Source organism: Botrytis porri, assembly GCF_014898465.1.
Source record: "Botrytis porri strain MUCL 3234 chromosome Unknown BPOR_004, whole genome shotgun sequence".
NCBI classification, from domain to species: Eukaryota; Fungi; Ascomycota; class Leotiomycetes; order Helotiales; family Sclerotiniaceae; genus Botrytis; species Botrytis porri.
The window spans coordinates 1,083,496-1,100,908 of NW_024066078.1; the positions used below are offsets into that span (position 1 = coordinate 1,083,496).

General features: G+C 44.5%; 6 protein-coding genes across 6 annotated transcripts; 4 read left to right on the plus strand and 2 right to left on the minus strand.

Moving 5' to 3' along the window:
* Positions 1-1,073: 1,073 nt before the first annotated feature.
* EAF01_003283 (uncharacterized protein) lies at positions 1,074-3,715 on the plus strand (the record flags this gene model as incomplete). The annotated part of the gene is made up of 3 exons (XM_038911537.1): positions 1,074-1,227; positions 1,381-3,523; positions 3,574-3,715. 3 exons carry the CDS (start codon positions 1,074-1,076, stop codon positions 3,713-3,715), a joined length of 2,439 nt encoding a protein of 812 aa, XP_038772772.1.
* A 2,883-nt stretch (positions 3,716-6,598) lies between these two features.
* EAF01_003284 (uncharacterized protein) lies at positions 6,599-7,802 on the plus strand (the record flags this gene model as incomplete). The annotated part of the gene is made up of 2 exons (XM_038911538.1): positions 6,599-7,072; positions 7,131-7,802. 2 exons carry the CDS (start codon positions 6,599-6,601, stop codon positions 7,800-7,802), a joined length of 1,146 nt encoding a protein of 381 aa, XP_038772773.1.
* Positions 7,803-8,288: 486 nt separating this feature from the next.
* Positions 8,289-11,177, minus strand: EAF01_003285 (uncharacterized protein). Its single transcript, XM_038911539.1, has 3 exons — positions 10,965-11,177; positions 9,155-10,910; positions 8,289-9,098 (listed from the first exon to the last, which is right to left on the minus strand). The coding sequence occupies exons 1-3, from the start codon at positions 11,130-11,132 to the stop codon at positions 8,545-8,547; spliced, it is 2,478 nt and encodes an 825-aa protein (XP_038772774.1). The 5' UTR covers positions 11,133-11,177; the 3' UTR covers positions 8,289-8,544.
* Positions 11,178-11,525: 348 nt separating this feature from the next.
* EAF01_003286 (uncharacterized protein) lies at positions 11,526-13,685 on the plus strand (the record flags this gene model as incomplete). The annotated part of the gene is made up of 1 exon (XM_038911540.1): positions 11,526-13,685. The coding sequence occupies one exon, from the start codon at positions 11,526-11,528 to the stop codon at positions 13,683-13,685; it is 2,160 nt and encodes a 719-aa protein (XP_038772775.1).
* Positions 13,686-14,256: 571 nt separating this feature from the next.
* On the plus strand, positions 14,257-15,660 carry EAF01_003287 (uncharacterized protein; the record flags this gene model as incomplete). The annotated part of the gene is made up of 5 exons (XM_038911541.1): positions 14,257-14,418; positions 14,516-14,753; positions 14,808-14,914; positions 14,969-15,360; positions 15,564-15,660. 5 exons carry the CDS (start codon positions 14,257-14,259, stop codon positions 15,658-15,660), a joined length of 996 nt encoding a protein of 331 aa, XP_038772776.1.
* Positions 15,661-15,959: 299 nt separating this feature from the next.
* Positions 15,960-17,413, minus strand: EAF01_003288 (uncharacterized protein; the record flags this gene model as incomplete). Its single annotated transcript, XM_038911542.1, has 2 exons — positions 15,960-17,278; positions 17,335-17,413. The coding sequence occupies 2 exons, from the start codon at positions 17,411-17,413 to the stop codon at positions 15,960-15,962; spliced, it is 1,398 nt and encodes a 465-aa protein (XP_038772777.1).

Consider the following 17,413-nt stretch of genomic DNA (forward strand, 5'->3'; position numbering starts at 1 on the left):
CCAGCTAGTATCGACTTTATACCTCCACTACCACTTCCTTCCAAGTTCCGACGCGACGTACCTTGGTACTATTCCTCCTTTTATGAAAATATCTGTCACATACCTAGGTACATAGATACCTAATGGGTAGGTAGCTAAGCATTCGCACCAGAGGATATTTGATTGCCGAATTCGAGTGGCATTGATTATCTGGGGGTTTGGATTGGGTTAGAGATTGAAGTAGAATATGAGTGAGGGAGGAGTATAATGTCAGATGGTATTTGAATCTCGATATATATACTACATATATGAAAAACCAAAAAACTGTCTACCGGATGGATTGCCTAGAATCCGATACATTCAACTTGAGAATATCACTGGTATATCATCTAATGTCTAGCTCTCATGAACTTTTGGTCAAACTTGATAAATTATATTTATAGGTAATTAAGAATATATATGAATTTGAACATAGTCATCCCTAATCATGAACGAGAACAATACGACCTGGGTAATAATTTTGATTTGATTTTTTTGCATAAGAAAATTCACGCTAACTCGCTAACTCAGCGGGTTCTCTTTGGATGATCCACACCCACCTTCACCTTTCACTAAAATTCCCATCAGTCCCCCCTCCCCTCTCCCATCCCCTCTCTTTTAACAGCTTTCACCCCTCATTCATTCCATCATCTTTTCATCAAACACACTCTTGTTTTTCTTCCAATTCTCATCAAAACATTCCTCCTTAGTATTTTGTGATTGTTATTCACACACTTAATTCTCCTTTCATCAACCCCTCGAGACACGGAATCTTTGGATATCTCGATCTTTCGTCGACGCGACCCGTGGTTTTACACTCTTTACATAATTCCACACGGCCTCTGCCATCGAATCAATATCCCAAATATACTCATCCATCTATGACCATCAGTCCACATCAAATGAACAATTTATACATCAAGCAATACACACTTTAAACCTTACGCCCCTCCTCCGCGAGTCAGTCGATATTCAACCATCGATCTGTGAATCATTTCGAAGCCTAATACCGAGTGCGAAGCGTCCAGTCAAGTCAGAAGAGTTCCTCGAACACGATGCCTGTCGCGGCCTTAAATATCTTGCCTGCGGGTGCATCATCAACATCAACAATAAGGAAGTCGTCCCTTGTTCCGGAGAAGAAGTACAAATGTCAATTTTGTAATAGAGCTTTCAGCAGGAGTGAACATCGTAGTAGACATGAGAGATCACGTAAGTTTTTGGTGTTCCTTACACTCTTTCTAGCCTCTCCCCCCCCTTGAATCGTATCGCGTGGTTGATTTATCAACACTGGATCGCAACTACGATTACACCATCACACTTCCATCGCGACAATTGAACAACATACTAACATCGTCGTCGCAGATACTAAGGAGCGTCCATTCAAGTGCATGAAGTGTAGAAGTACCTTTGTGCGACGCGATTTGTTGCTCCGACATGATCGAACCGTACACGCCAAAGATGGAGGTATTCCTTTACATAGTGATGTGAAGCGACGTGCCGGCCCCAAAGCATCTGTTGTATCCGGCTCAGCCAAATCAGCCATCGCTATTGACACATCGGCCCTTGAACAGATCGAGGCCAGTAGTGATGGGTTAGTTGACCTAGAGACTGCCGCTATGTTGATGACCGACCTTCACCACAAAGCTACTGCAGCAATGCGCAATGCAGGCGTAGGCCCATATGAGAATAGACCTGGAATGGCTTTCTCTCATAATGGAACCCCGCTCATGGAACCATCCGTCACATATCCTTCGGGGGCAATTTCGCTTCCCCAGGTCCCGTGGGATTCTTTCATGCCGCAATCTGTAACGGAGCCGAAGTCTCATTCAATTACCTCGGGTGCTTCTGGTTCTCAAGATTCTCAGGTGTCTTATACCAGCGGTAGTACGATGCAACCTCATCCTAATCAGCTTCCACCTATCGTAAAACACAAGGCATCGTCAAGCTACAATGGACTTGTCCCCGCCTTACAGTCCATGATCGATTCATTGCCACCCTCGATGGCTTCCACCCCCCAACTATCACCAATACAGCCCCGTTCCGAAGCAGCCGCGATGAGAGCACCCCAAGTCACTAGCGACGAAGAACGCAACATTATCTTGGACAACATCCGTGGCCATGACAGTGAACGAGCAATTCCAGAAGGCTTTCGTCTTCCCCCGTTGGCATCGTTGAACCGATTTCTTTCGACCTACTTCAGCTTATTCCACCATCACTTACCCTTCTTGCACCCTTCGACCTTCAAACCAACGCAAGTCTCACCACCACTTCTTCTTGCTGTGCTATCCATTGGTGCTCTTTATGCCTTCGATCAAGATCATGCATATATGATGCACATTGGTTCCAAGGTTCTCGTAAATCAGTTTTTACAAAACAAAGAGAATTTCAGCTCACGTAAGTGTCCCTTGTGGACCATGCAAAGTTCGCTTCTCAACATGATTTTCGCAAGCTGGAGCGGAGATCCAAAAGGATTGGAATGGGCTTGCTCGATCAAGAGTTTACTTGCTAATATGGTTGCTGGTAATCGTTATGAGCTGAAGCTTCGCACCGACGCTCGAGAAGGTGCTGCACCTACCAGATCCGAATGGGTGGAAGATGAGGGCTGTCGACGAACGTACTATGCGGTATACATCTTCTTTGGCTTACTGACATTGACATACAACCACACACCGGCTATCAGTTTTAACGAGTTTGAAGATCTACAGCTTCCTTCGACTGAAGCGATGTGGAATCTCAATGTTTCCGACGAAGCTACCTGGAAAGATCATCTCAAAGCTGCCGATATACCATCATTCATGGAGGCTCACGATAACCTCTTTCAGGGCGAATCCTTACGCTACAGTGCTTTCGCAACTCGTGTTATGATCAATGCACTTTTCCTTGAGATTTGGTACCATAAGCGCAGCCCGGAAGCACTTCAAGATATGGTCTTGGAATTCAAACTTCGTCTTGCATTGGAGACCTGGGAGAAATCGCTTGACCTTTGCGAGCCGGAGATTGTTTCAGTTCCACTCAACGCCCCTCATAAAGGACATCCATTAATCTTCAATGCTATGGCCCTGTTCCGCAATGCTAAGGCTCGTCTTGAGGTTGACCTTAAATCAATTCAAGAAGTTTTAAGGTATCATGACTCTTATGAAGTTGCTGCTGCTATGTCAAATGCTAGGGACAAGGTCAAGAGGTCTAGCGAGATGATCAAAGTCATTCAAGAATGCTACAATTGCATTGAAACTGCAGCCGTTCAAGGAATTCGCTGGGTTGCTAGGACGTCGGCTACCAACTGGAGTATCGAACATCCTCTTTGTGGCTTGGATCTCATGGTCATCCTCAGTTTGTGGCTCTATCGCCTGGAAAATGACGAGGAGCCTCCAACTGAGGAGGAATTGGTCATGCAAAACAAGATCCGAGCCCTCTTTGACGATGATTCTGTAGGCTATAGCTCCAAGCTTAGCTCTACCGTTGCTCGTGTCTGGGGTAGCATGCTTGATGAAGTTGTCGTTTGGGGGTAAGTCATGACGTTATTCATCCAACATACATCATACTAACATATTATAGAATCACAAAACTCATGGGTGACTCCTTCCGACTACATTCTCAAGCCCTTGTCGGCTACGAGGACGACATGGAAGTTTCGGACGTTTCAACGCCCTCCATGATTTCTCAAGGAATGGATGACGCTGACGATAGCGTGTACTAAGATTGAATTCTTTTTTTTTATGATTGCTATGATTTCCTTTTTATTCTCCTTGTTAGACTCGGTTTTGATATCCCTCATCTCTTTTCATCTCACACTATTGGCTCTGACGAGGGTCGACGGTTTATCTTTGGCATTTCATTTTCCCTTTCTTTGCATATAGCGATTTTACTTCCGGATATTACTTTTTCATGAGCAAATCTTTCTCGGGGTCACGGGCAACAATACGGGGCTGGTCGGGCATACTGGACTTTTCTTCACTTTCGTCTCATATATCATCGCGCTCTCGCGCACCTAATGTCTCTACACTCATACTCATGGCTGGCCCACTGGTGTTGCTTCTGCCCTTGTCCTATTAGCACTACCAATTTTTTAATTGTTTTTGTTTCTCCTCTCCGTCATCCATTTCAGCTCAGATACCTTGTACCTTGTTCGATATACATCTGGTTTTTTTGAGTTTGTTTTTACTTTCTCTCTTTGCGCTTTCTCGGTCATAGTCATTTGCGAAATGTTTTGATGGATTTTATTTGCATGAAGGAGAGGCGGAAATTGGGATTGGTTGGTTGGTTAGTACTTGAGAAATGGCAACTTGGGCACGAAAGGTTTAATGTCACCCGATGGTGAATGGTGATTGGGCTGATCGGTGTATGTATAGATAGTCAGTATCTCAGCATTCTTAGTCTAATCGTAGCTTCTCTCGCAAAACGAGGCGGAATCCCAGCGTCTTATCAATCAATATTATATGTCTACTCCCACACTTCGTCTTCTGACCCTTTTAAACTCAGTGCGTAATGAAATGTGACGTGAACAATAATACGTGGCGGGTAGTGAATGCATGTAGTCGAGTGAGTCAAATCTCTACCATCTCTAAAGCCTAGCTTTATCCGCCTTTCTGTTATGCCTAGTGTTGACAAACGATCAACCTGTGAGCCCTCAATCTTTTTCCAAATCAACGTAGGGATCATTCTTAGTTACAAATTTTTTAGTTACAAATGGGTGCAATCGGAGGAGATTAACACGTAGTCTCTCTACTCGTTAGGTTCTGGTTGAGTAAACATGTTGTGTTCATGGGACACACTAAGCAGTCTCATAAAATAATCTTTGGCACCTGCGCCTTGCGATGAAACTTATCAAATCTAGTTGTTGTTCATGTGATTCCAGCAAGATGCCCAATGAAGTAAGAGTAGATCAGCAAGTAGATTTTTGAGGGAGTTTTGGATTTTCAACTCAATTTTGAACATTTGGTCTTTATCACGAGGCAGTAAGATGTAAATGGCAATGAGTGATGATAGGACTAGCCAGCAGTGCCTGAAGTCCATTATTTTGACAATTTTAAGTACGACATTCAGGGGAGGGGGGATGTTCTTTGATGTCAGGGATAAATTTTCTCTGTTCTTTTTCGTTCTTTTTCGTCTGGTTCTATTGGATGCAAGCTAGTACAACATGTAGCTAGCAGCCGATTATTAGTATCTTCTAGAGTAGAGTGTCAATAAACGTTATTCATCACCGTCACCCCATGGATGATTTCTTCTTTTATCTTACGACCTTCTTCCCAAACTCTACTATGATGGGATTCCGGGAAATAGAGCATCTTTTACAGATGTAGGTAGACGGTCGTATCCAGTGCAGACAATGGAGCGTTTCAAAGACCTTCTTTATCTTCCATGGATGGAGTAATGATTCAATCCGTGCAACATTGAGCCGTGTTGCCAAATCTATATCGTTGGATGAAACGCAGATTTTGCATTACATCGATCTCCCGTTCACTATGCAATACCATCCAGGTAGGTGTAAGGAACGAAGTAAGTGGTAATAAACACTCACAAACAAACGATAGAGAATCGAGCATCAAAGAATCTTGATTCTGTGCTGTTAGGGGATCACAAGGAAGTGATAATGGAGGATGGGTATGAAGAACGGTAAGGGTCAGGACAAGAGAAGGGAATGGAAAGGAAAGGACAACAGAATGGAAACCCCCGTGTGAGGAGTGAATATGGGGGGGGTTGTTCCTGCATTTGATTTGCGTTGCGTTGCGTTGCGTTGCATTGTGTTGTGCTGCATACCTACCTACCTTAGTGATAATATGATTATGATATAATATAATACATAGGTACGTACCTGGTTCCCAATTTCTTCATCGGATTCACACATAAAAATATCTAGATAGATAGGTAGGTAGATAGGTAGGTAGGTAAGTAGGTAGGTGAATCATTTAATATTTATGAATAAGAGTAGGTAGTAAATAGATACTGTCTACAAGGTAGGTGCATTTATATTCATACGTCTTCCTCTTCCACTTCCAGTCTTGATTGTTATTGTTGTTGCTCTTGCCTGCAACTCACTTCCACTTCCACTTCCACTTACAACACATAATAAATTGATGTACCGTACGCTCTTTCTTCTTCCATCACTCTCTTTTCACCCTTTTGATACAATTCCCTCCATTCTCTTCATTCAGACTTCCATCGTCCTCACTGTCTCTTTCCATCATACATTTACTTTTCTCTCTCTTTACTTGTCAACCTTCTTCCTTCCATACCTACTCACTGCCCACCATTCGTCGAGCTCTCATCTTCACAACTACCACGACTGCTTCTTCAATCATCATGCCGTGGTAATTTTTCCATATAGAACCATCTGGTAAAGGCTATATTCCAACAAGTCCAAATCAAACACTCTTTCTTTCCCCGTTCGACTTTGTACTTTCTGTTCTGTTCAGTCAAGGGGAGAGTTTTCACTTTCATCTCAAACGCAGTGCGATTTTGCGATAACACTGCAACTTGTACATCAAGAGAAAATACTTGTTTGTTTTCGTTGTACCACCAAATACCTTGACCGCATACAATAATAATATCCTCCATCGCAGAAGATTCTGTCTCATTTAAAATGCGGGTTTTAAATATGCGATTCATTATTCCAATAGTCCTGTTCTTCGCAGGCCATGCGACTGCAGACTGTGAATGTGGCTATTCCTCCTCCATCGGCGACTCTGTGGAACCCTACATTTTCACTGATCTCATCGAGTCTGACTTCTTGCACATTCCCAATATCACTCTTGACACGGACTGGAGACGACAACAGTTTGATATGACGGCTGCTGCTGGACGTGGTCCTTACGGTATGAACTACAGCATTGAGCAGGTCAGGTCAAATCCTATACTTAATGTGAATACATGGTCTGGAGATGGGGAATTTGGTGTCGATCCTGGTGTACAGCTCACCGTTAGTGGAGGTGATCCTCCCAATGGATTTGTTCAGACTGCGGAGATGGATTCGGCCCGTGAAGATTTACTCTGGGGAACATACAGAGCTGCTATGAAATTGACCTTGACTCCTGGTACATGTGCTGCTTTCTTCTGGGTGAGTTCTTCTTGACGAAGCAGGTACATCTTTGATTCAGATCCTAATTATGGTTTAGTACTTTAACGACAGCCAAGAGATTGATATGGAGTTTCTTTCTTCCCAGTTTAATGTCGAAAACAATACATACCCCGTGAATCTTGTTCTACAATCGGTGCAGTCAGTCCAAGCTGGCTACAATGCTGCTGGCACTGGCAACTATGTTGTGGCAAACCTTCCCTTCAATCCGACTACTGGCTACCACGAATATCGTATCGACTTTATCCCTGGAAATGTCATATTTTATGCCGATGGGCAAATCCTGGCAAAGATGAACAGCACCGCAGTTCCGACGTCGCCTGGCCATATGATTATCACACAATGGAGCAATGGGAACCCTTTGTGGTCCTCAGGTCCACCATCACACGATGCGGTCATCTCTGTTAGCTATGTGAAAGCCTACTTTAATTCTTCGGATCCAATGCGCGAGATAGGTCTGACAAAACGATGTAAAGACCCTAGGGCTGAAAATGCCATTTGTGCCATTCCAGACCAAACTTCAGCCCCCAACCCGGAAGGAAAGAACGGTAATGTTTCAGCAAATACATATTTTTTCAGCAATCAAAAGAATGAGACGAACAATCAGACAGTGTACAAAAAAAGCGAAGCTACCACGGCAGCAGCCACTGGACCTCATGGCTCGATATGTCTTTTTCTTCTCCTTTCTATGATCGCCGTCGTCTTGCTATGAAAGTTCATTTTAGGTTGAGACAAGGCGTCCACCTTTTTGTTCGTGGGACTTTTCATTTCTTGACTAACAGCTGTATCAAGGATTTTATTCATAATTTCAGGGGAGATGACAGGAGAATAGGAGTTCGGGTTAACTTTGGAATTGCTTTTTTCTAGAACTGGAGGGGATACCCAGATCTTAGGAGGAATGGCGCTATTGCTTGATCATTGTATTATACAGGCCATGTGAGAGGCGATGGTTAGGCGTATATTTGAATCTATCCAGCCCGGAGGGAACATGTAGATCAAAGGTCAGGGAACCCAGGTTATTAATCAATAGGTCTTGTTCAACCGGGGTACATAATAGACCAGACAATAATTTTAGAGGGTTCTGGATCAGCCACGAGGATGCAAGCAGACTACAAAAGAAATAAATTGCATATTGAGGTTGGATGAACCTCTTTTATGAAGCTCATAATACTTTCATTCAACCTTCCACTTCAAATTCGACTACCAATGATCTCTTAGGCTTCGTGATTTCATGGCACCATAACAATGGTGTGGTTTACATGTGGAGATAGAACATAAGTAATCTCTCAGGCTTGTATTTTGGTGCGCATTTCTTTTGTCCATAGTGTGGTGAAGCATGATATATCGGTTGTCAAGTGTATTGTTGTGTCCAGACACTTGTGTGAGTTTTCTTCTGTGTTGTACAAACACATCCCCATTCTCATTCCCAACATTAAACGCCACTGATTAATAGATCACTTTCTCTTCTTAGCCGCTCTCTTGAGACCCCTAACATCCTTCTTCAGTCTAGCATCCACGATCTTGTATTTACCCTTGACACCCCTTGGTCTACCCGCGATTCCTCTATTACCACCAGTAGCGACCACAACCTTCACGTTCTGCTTTGGCTTCTTCTTTGCCGCTTTGCTCATCAGCTTTCCAATACTATTCGCTTTCTCCTTCTCCGTCATGCCCTCCTCATCAGCTAACAATGCAGACTTCTTCCTCAATTTTTCGAGTCGTTGCGCTGCCTTGAACTTTTTACGGTCTTTGGCTTCGCGGACCTTCTTGATTGGTCGAGCGTTCAGTGCGCGGAGCTTCTCCTTGATGGCTGCAGCACCGGCAGCCGAAATTGGGCGATGTGGTTTATCGTGCTTGCCTTCGTCGTCAAGGAACCAGTCGGGAAGACCGTCACGGTCTTTGAACGCATATTTATTGAAGCTTTCATCGGCGAGGTCGTACATTGATTTTTGACCAGAAGCGATTTGCTGAGCGAGGGTCATAGCCTCGGCGGTGATGATGTCTATGTCTATGGGAGGTCATGTTAGTATATTTGTAAAAGCCTCGGGAAAAGGAACTACATACCTAATCGTCCATCCTTTTTGGGTTCTTCATCTTCCCACTGTTCTTCACCCTCTCTGCGTTTGACGACTTCGAAACCATTTTCATCATCGCTGCTATCGCTTTCTTCGGGCGCTTCTTCCATAATCTGGTCTTCTTCTTCCTCTTCGATCACTCTATCCTTCATAAGCTCGTCAAGATCGGCTTGGACTTCTTCATCTTCCTCTTCGACCTCATCCTCTAATTCCTCTTCGGGGATACCTCCAATATCCTTGAAGATATCCTGGTCGAAAAATTGAGTTGCTCTTTTCGAAAGCCCACCTGTTTTCTTCTCATTTCGTTCCAAATCGGTCAATAAAGACTGTTTGGACGGCCCTTCGTCGTCAGATTCATCACTACTGTCCTCTTCCAGATTGTCGTCGTCACTCTGTTCCTCCGCTGCTGAAAATCCTTCCCAGTCACCATCTTCATGCTCCTTCCTTGCCTTCTTGGCGCGGAACTTTGCATCGGCACTTGATTTTTGTTCCTGGTACATCTCATACATTGAGTCAAGCTCCCTGTCAAGTCGATCTTGCTCATCGTCGCTCTCGCTATCTTGCGAGGCATATCCACTCTCTTCCTTTCTAGGGTCAGATTCTTTCAAAATTGCCATTTTTCCCTTCGCAATCTTGTTTGCAGCACCGGCCTTGTCTATTGCTTTTAGTCCAAACATAGAACCTTCACCGTTTGGTCCTGCTTGTTCTAAGCCGATATCTGTCGGTGCTGTCATATGCAACTGCATCCGAACAATCTCCCGTTGTTTCTTTTCATTTTCTCTTCTCTTCTCACGCTTTTTACGAGAGCTTTCCTTCTCACTCATAGCCTGTAATTCCTCCTGGATCTTCAACTCTTCATCCATATCTTCTACCTCGGCCACTTCTTCTGGCTCCGACTTTGCGCCCTTCTTAGTAGCAAATCCAAACTTTTCTCGAACTTTCAAACGCCATTTCAACAGATTTCTGAATTCTTTTCTTCCCAGCACCCTTAGATCTGCACAATCGTTGCGAATTTCATCGGTCGTTTCTGGCAGCTTATCCAGTGCGGCCAGAGCCACATCACCATTTGGCGGTTGTACAAAACTGAGGCGATTCATGCTACCAAGAATGGCAATGGGATCGGTCGTTTGTATAAATTCGCTGGCCGGGATTTCCTTGAATTGTGTCATATTATCATCCTCGTAACCGTCTCTCTTCCTTTTCTTAATCTCTGGATTGAAAACTTTAGCTTCATTATTGGGTGTAGGATCCGAGAGTTCTGCGAAAACATGTCGAGGGTCGACGAACTTGGGATCAAGATGCTTTGGCGCCTTGAATCCTTGACATACAACGAAAATTTCCGCGGAAACATTTCTGGAAGAGGGAGGTTTCGTTGCTTCGACCTTTGTGAACAATTGGTTGAAAACCCAGAGCAAACTGTTGTAATCTTTGGATCTGAAAACTTTTGTAACGAAGGTACCGCCTGGCGCAAGGAATTCCGTTGCGAGCTTCAAAGATTGGAGGGCCAATTCGGCCTGATTGAAAGAATCTTGGACCCAAGCAGTACCGACATTGGGAGCTCCGTCGTGCAACACTGTATCTGCCTTCCAGGACTTGAAATGTGTACGAATAGTCGCGCGACATTTCTCGGTCGTAATATCGCTCTGGAAAGTAATAACTCGAGGAATTGGTTTAATGGGGGAAAGATCAACACCGACGATCAAACTGCTCACTGGCATTGTCTCTGCTGCGACTTGACACCATGACTATCACATAACAAAATTAGCGGAATCCAGTCATAAGATAAAGAATATACTCACTCCGGGAGCAGCGCAAAGATCCAACAAAACTTTACTCTTCTCCAAAAAGCCATATTTTTTATTCAATTGAATCAATTTGAAAGCAGCTCTGGCTCTGTATCCCTTCTCCTTGGCAAGCTTGTACCATTTATCGAGACGACCTTTACCATGCTTCTTCTGGATACCCATGATGTCGGGTTGTGACGAAGATAATTACTTGAGAGATGTGAGGAGAGTAAGTTCCACTCTCTCAATCTCCCAGCAATGAAGAAATCAAAAAAAAAAAAAATCCGAGGAACGCTTATCTTCATGTGACCCTGTGATAAGAGGAAGAGAAAATCGTACTTTTGGTAACATGATCCATAAAACGCGAAGCAGGGATTAAGTTTAAAGTGGCACACGTCCAATAGATGCTTCTCGCGTCTCTTCCGTGGCTATTTCGCTTTTACCATTTTATACTTCTACTTCATAAGATACCTGACAACTCGATATGTATATGCGCATACATTTGCCTTTGCGGTTGCGTATTTCTTGACAATCACTTGTAAACCTTAAACCATGACTTCTTTCGAACTTGTAATTATGTCTCTCTCACCTTCATCCCATTCGATGGATCTGCCATCCTCTCCTCCGGACATGACCATGGGTTCTCCTCAGCTTCCAAAGCTCCCCCCTTCGATCAGAGTGGGAACACCAAAAAAGGAACGGCGACAAACATCAATTACACCGAGAAGATTTAGGAAATTCTTCGACAATAAGGCTGCCACAACGTCAACGTCTTCACCTTCCGGCCGAGCCCTGAAGGCATTAGTCAACAACCGTCAGGAAACACAATCCAGCCCCCTGAAACCTTTCGACAACATGGAGGACCTTCCAGGCCAGGGAAACGAGGAACTAGTTTCAATTCCCAGAGAATACAAGAGAAGAAAGACGAATCATTGTGATGTCGGTGCGGATATAGGTTCAGACATTGATTGCTCATTCAAAGATCAATCTCGATACGGACAATCGCATCGTGGGTCATTGAAAATTACCTCTTCATATCCAAAATCACAATCTATTCTTGAAGATGTGGAGGAACAGGGAGAGGAGGAGAAAGATATCATGGAACCTATCTCAAGAGAACCGTTGGAGCGCATTGTTCCCTTCGAGAATCGTGGTTTGAGTGCAAGGCTATTGCAATTGAGCTTGGGCACTTTCAGATCGAGACGAGCAAATCTAGCATACGCTGTTAATGACTGGCGAGATGAGACTGCATCGTTTTACAGTAGACCGGAAGATGTGAGCCATACTTCGAGTCTCTTGGGTGGCAGGGACAGCATACCATTTTGCAACGCCGGTCTGAATACGAATTCTCTAGTAGCCATTGGTGACGATGAAGGACGCATTAGATTAGTGGAGTCTGAGAAGAATGGACGGCCTTCGTTCAGCAGCGTATACCTTGGCTGGCAGATTCATAAGAACGCCATCATCGATCTCTCACTTTCCGACGATGATTCTTTAATAGCAACGGCATCCGGAGATCTTTCCGCCAAGGTTTCTGACATGACCACACAAAAGCCAATTTCTATCCTTGCGAACCATAGTGCAACACTGAAACAAGTCAGATTTCAACCGGGAGCGAATAACAAAAATGTGCTTGCCACTTCGGGTAGAGATGGTAGTGTTCAGATCTGGGACCTAAGGTGCAAGGGTGATGACGGCCCGATCATGGAGATGCAGAAGCTACCAGGTGAGAGTATCCCACGTTGTGGCAATGTCAACGGCATATTGGATGCTCATCACGGTTCGCATTCACATGAACCGAAACCCACCACAAATTCGCGCTCTCTTTCTGCTGCTAAAAAACAACGTATCGGTGATATATCCGTCACGAGTATTCATTTCCTACCACCAGGTCAAGAGCACTTGCTGCTCACGGGATCAGAATCAAACTCTATTGTCAAGCTCTGGGATATCCGCAATTGTTCCAACAAGCGGAAAAGTAGCCAACCGGTTGCATACACGAAACAAATCCCTAGCCATGTCGGCAATCGTCCTTTTGGAATTACCTCTCTCAGTATGAGTCATGACGGAAGCAGGTTTTACAGCGTTTGTAAGGACAATGTTGTCTACGCATATTCAACCTCGCATCTTATTCTCGGACATGCACCTGAGTTCGAAAGTGGCAATGGAAAAAGAACAGCTCAACGGGCAGCTCAAGAAGGCTTAGGCCCGCTCTATGGATTGCGACACCCCTCTTTCCACGTTGCTAACTTTTATATCAAGTCTGCGGTTCGCAAACCCGTTAATGGCAATTCCGAGCTTCTAGCTGTGGGTAGCAATGATGGGACTCCAATCCTATTTCCCACCGATGAACGCTACCTCCGCACAAAGGCTAACAGCTCTATTCCACTTGAAGGCGTCGCTCAACAGTCTCGAACTCTAAGCTCCACGTCCTTGTCACGATCTGGAAGACTTCATTCAGCTCTTTGGGAAAGTAAGAAAGTCACTGTAGCAGAAGATCCAGTACCTATCTACACCCACGGAACAGCGCTGATAAGAGGGCATGCAAGAGAAGTGAGCTCGCTGAGCTGGACAAGCAATGGCGAACTCATTTGTGCAGACGATGACTGGAATGTTAGATGTTGGAGAGAGGGGAGAGATGCTAGAGATTTGAGAATGGGTGGGGAGACTGGAGGAAGACGGTGGGGTTGTGGATGGGCAGATGTAGAGGAGAATTATGACGATGAAGACGAGTAGGATATTGGCCATGAATCGGTGTTGTCCGGAGCGACGAGACTGTTTCCTTCGGCGTGGTCTCAAATTTGTGAAAGGTTCGTGCCTACGAATCAATTACGAGGAGCATGAGGAGCATTGTTTGTTCGGCGTAACAGGTATACCCCAAGAGTCATTATAACTCAAGTCACGACGCATTAGGCGATCAGTATATTTTATGTAGCACATCAGGTTTTAATGGTAAAGTTTATTATTCATAGGAGTGTTTAGGTAGATCAACTTTTACCAATTATGAATGCCTTTATGATCCTCATCTGCTCCCGATGCCACGGAGTCCTTCGCTGCTCATCTCCTGGCCTACAAAAATTTCTAATGCGTTCACACAAATCGACCCGGAAGTATCATGTCAGAGTAAAAACTTTGAAGTTAGTGGCGATGATATGAGATTTACTGAAATGATGCTTTACTGGCATTGCGTCCAGCACATATTTTCTCCACATCAAAATCTTTCACTCCTCAAACCCACGAGACCAAATTTGGCAACATCATCCTTTTGCTCTTCTAAAAACTAACAATATCATCATAAAATTCGAAGATGGACGCCCTTTCATCAGATCCAATAGCGGACTTGTTGACTACGTACAACGAGCTCAACTCATCCACAATAACTATTTTGGAAGACGCACCTTCCGCCCTCGAATTTATGCGCTTCGTTGCCTTGAACCGGCCATTCATAGTACGAGGCTTCGCTTCGGATGTAAGCAACCCCTCTGTTTTCTTTTTTGCCCCATGCTACACTTCCTCCGTCTATCTTAACGCATGCGCGTTTCACATGTTAACGCGTATGGCTCCAGTGGAAAGCAACATCTACTTGGTCACTATCTTATCTCAGATCCACACTCTCGTCACACGAAGTGAACGTCGCAGTGACCCCCCATGGAAATGCCGACTCTCCTACCCTCAACGATGACGGGGATTTGGTTTTTGTGAAGCCTTGGGAAGAACCGCAACCTTTTGCGGAATTCGTTGACTTTGTCTCGCAGCAAGAATTGCACGAGAGAAACGAGCAAGAAGTGAGGTATGCTCAAACACGTAAGAAACCCTATTCAGCATACAGCTACTATTCATTGGTCTAATATGAAACAGAGAATGATAACCTTCGCAAGGAATATTCTTCATTGTTCTATGATGTCGAACAGGACATATCCTTCGCCAGGATAGCACTCCAACAAGATCCCGATGCCATCAATCTCGTGAGAGCCACCTGCCCCCTTCTTCCTAGAACCATATCTTACAGGCAAATTTAGTGGATAGGAAATTCGCATTCCATCACCGCTCTCCACAAAGACCCTTACCAAAACATCTACGTCCAGATTCTCGGACAAAAACATTTTACTCTGCTCCCCCCCCTCTTCCACCCCTGCATCAATGAAGTGCCTCTTCCATCTACCTCCTACGTCCGCTCTACGTCCGACCCCGCCACCCTCACATTCAAACCAGATTCGCCTTCAGTAAAGTTGCCCATCGCAACCTGGGATCCAGATGTACCATCCAGGAACCATACCAAATACTCGCACCTAGCTCAGCCAATGCATGTGACTTTGGAGAAGGGAGATATGCTATACTTGCCAGCATTGTGGTATCACAAAGTAGGACAAAGTTGTGGAGAGGATGGTATTTGTGTTGCTGCTAACTACTGGTATGTATGATTTTATTTTGACGTAGTTTGTCCTTTCATTCTGGGAATTTTCTAGGTGGAAGAGCAATTGCGAAGTTAGCCCACGGGATATTAGCATGTCACGCTGGCAAACTTGATGAGGTCAACGCTATTAGAAATAGATAGCGATCGATATTTCATACCAGCTAATGTAAAGAGAGATTTGGCTAACAATTTCATCGTAGGTACGACATGGATTTCGGGGGAAGCTTTTGGCCTTTATGTAATTTCGTGCGAAGTGTCAGTTTACAAGACGAAGCGAAAACGGAAAGTACAGCATAGCTTAATTAGAAAATAGATGCAATCGTTCCGTTAGAACTCGGGTATGCATGCAAATAAAGTGATGTGTGAATAGAACGAGTGGTGAAAACGAGCAATAGGGGTATCAAATTGTAGCTATCCTAGAAGAGTGTACCAACTACCTATGTACAGAGAAAAAAGAGCCATTTAATTATGACCATAGCCATTATATCCTCAATCGACTTACGGCTCTGAGCAAAATGCACCCGCGAAAGCTCTTACCTCTTTCGTAACGTCGTAAACGCCTCCCAAGTGCAATTTCTATCCAAACAGAGAATCTATTACACAACATAATACCAAGCTGCAAATGCTGCTGTCAACGCTACTAACGGTCCTCCAAATGCTAGGAGTCCAACATATAGACTTGTCCCCGAAGTTATACCATTTTCTTCATCTGAGGTTCCACCCTGTGTGGGGGGAGAGATTATGGAATGCTTTCTTGCCAGAGGTCTCCCTGTACCCGGGAAGTCATCTTTAAATCTCACCAATTTAGCCATGGGAGCTTCAACGAATGAGGCATAGAGACTTGGTTTTCTCTCCAATCGTTCTTCTTCAGTAGAACTCTTGTCTTCTCTCATTTTTGAAAGGCGTTCCTGCGTGAGATCAATACTGCCCCGCGCCATGTTTAGAGGTTTGTGTTCCCGATGTAATCTTGTGGAGCCTGAAGATTTCACTGCCTCCAATTGTTCTTCCGTAGTTCCACATATTGAATCTAGTTCAGAAACCATCATAACCATGAATGAGAATATTGCTTGCGCTTCCTTGATAATGTCGGCCTTTTCGCCATCTGTTAAGAGCACTTCGGCTTCTGCTATTCGCCCCTTAAATTCGCGTTTAATATCTTCGCCATCCTCATCCCCAGCAAAATCGAAGAACTGGAGGCCTTGTTTCTTCATCATCCGACTACACTCAGAACGTGAAAGCCGACGCGCAGAAGGACGTAATCCTTGTTCGGAATGCACTTTACTAGAAGACTGGGCGGGCCCAGAAGGTCTTGTAACCCCGTAGGGGCGCACGGGAGAGGAGTCTCTTTCCCAAAAGTCTTCCAAGCCACCCGCCGATTTGAGGGAAGCTCGAAGATAACGACCGCCCGAGAACAAGGCCATATATAATACCCACGCATATGCTAACAACACATGTGGGTTTGTTTGGACAGAATTCTTTGTGTGTGTAATAAACTCTGCTAGCCGCCCATCATTTGAGACTGCCTTCAATTGCTCTTCAATCTTATGATCGGGGGTTCCAGTCAAAGTGCGGATATCGGCTTGAAGGCGACCGGATCGCAAGAGACCAGGAAGAAGGAGGTGTGAAAGAAGAGACTGAGTTCTTGAGCAGACTTTCGAAGCCTGAGAGTCCAAAGAGTCCGATCTACTGCTGGGACCGTCAGATTTTGTTTGTTCATCGTTGAGAGATAGTGGAAGGCAGGGAGCATCTATAATGGTTTGCCATAGTGATTCGAAAGTAATGTAGATTGGCGCAATGTGAAGGATGCCCGAGACATAGATGGACGGGTTCGTAGTGTATGGAGGGAGAGCGAGGGGCAAACGAAGGAGAATTAATTTGTTGAGCTGAGAATGGACGGCTCTTGTGGCAATATTGACTAAAAGCTGTTAGCTGTGATATACCAAGGTGGACGATAGAGTGCTTTTTTCTCACTTTGTTCAGATAAGGAATGCTGATCTGGTGGGGGAGCTTCAAGCAAAGGGTTAGAGTTGACAATATTAGATTCAGCCAT

Bases quoted from the DNA above. Each gene is read 5' to 3' on its own strand.
- EAF01_003285 (XM_038911539.1), bottom strand. From the start codon at position 11,132: ATGGGTATCCAGAAGAAGCATGGTAAAGGTCGTCTCGATAAATGGTAC. The intron at 10,911-10,964 runs GTGAGTATATTC...GTTATGTGATAG, and splicing joins ATCTTTGCGCTGCTCCCGGA to TCATGGTGTCAAGTCGCAGC. The intron at 9,099-9,154 runs GTATGTAGTTCC...GACCTCCCATAG, and splicing joins CAAAAAGGATGGACGATTAG to ACATAGACATCATCACCGCC.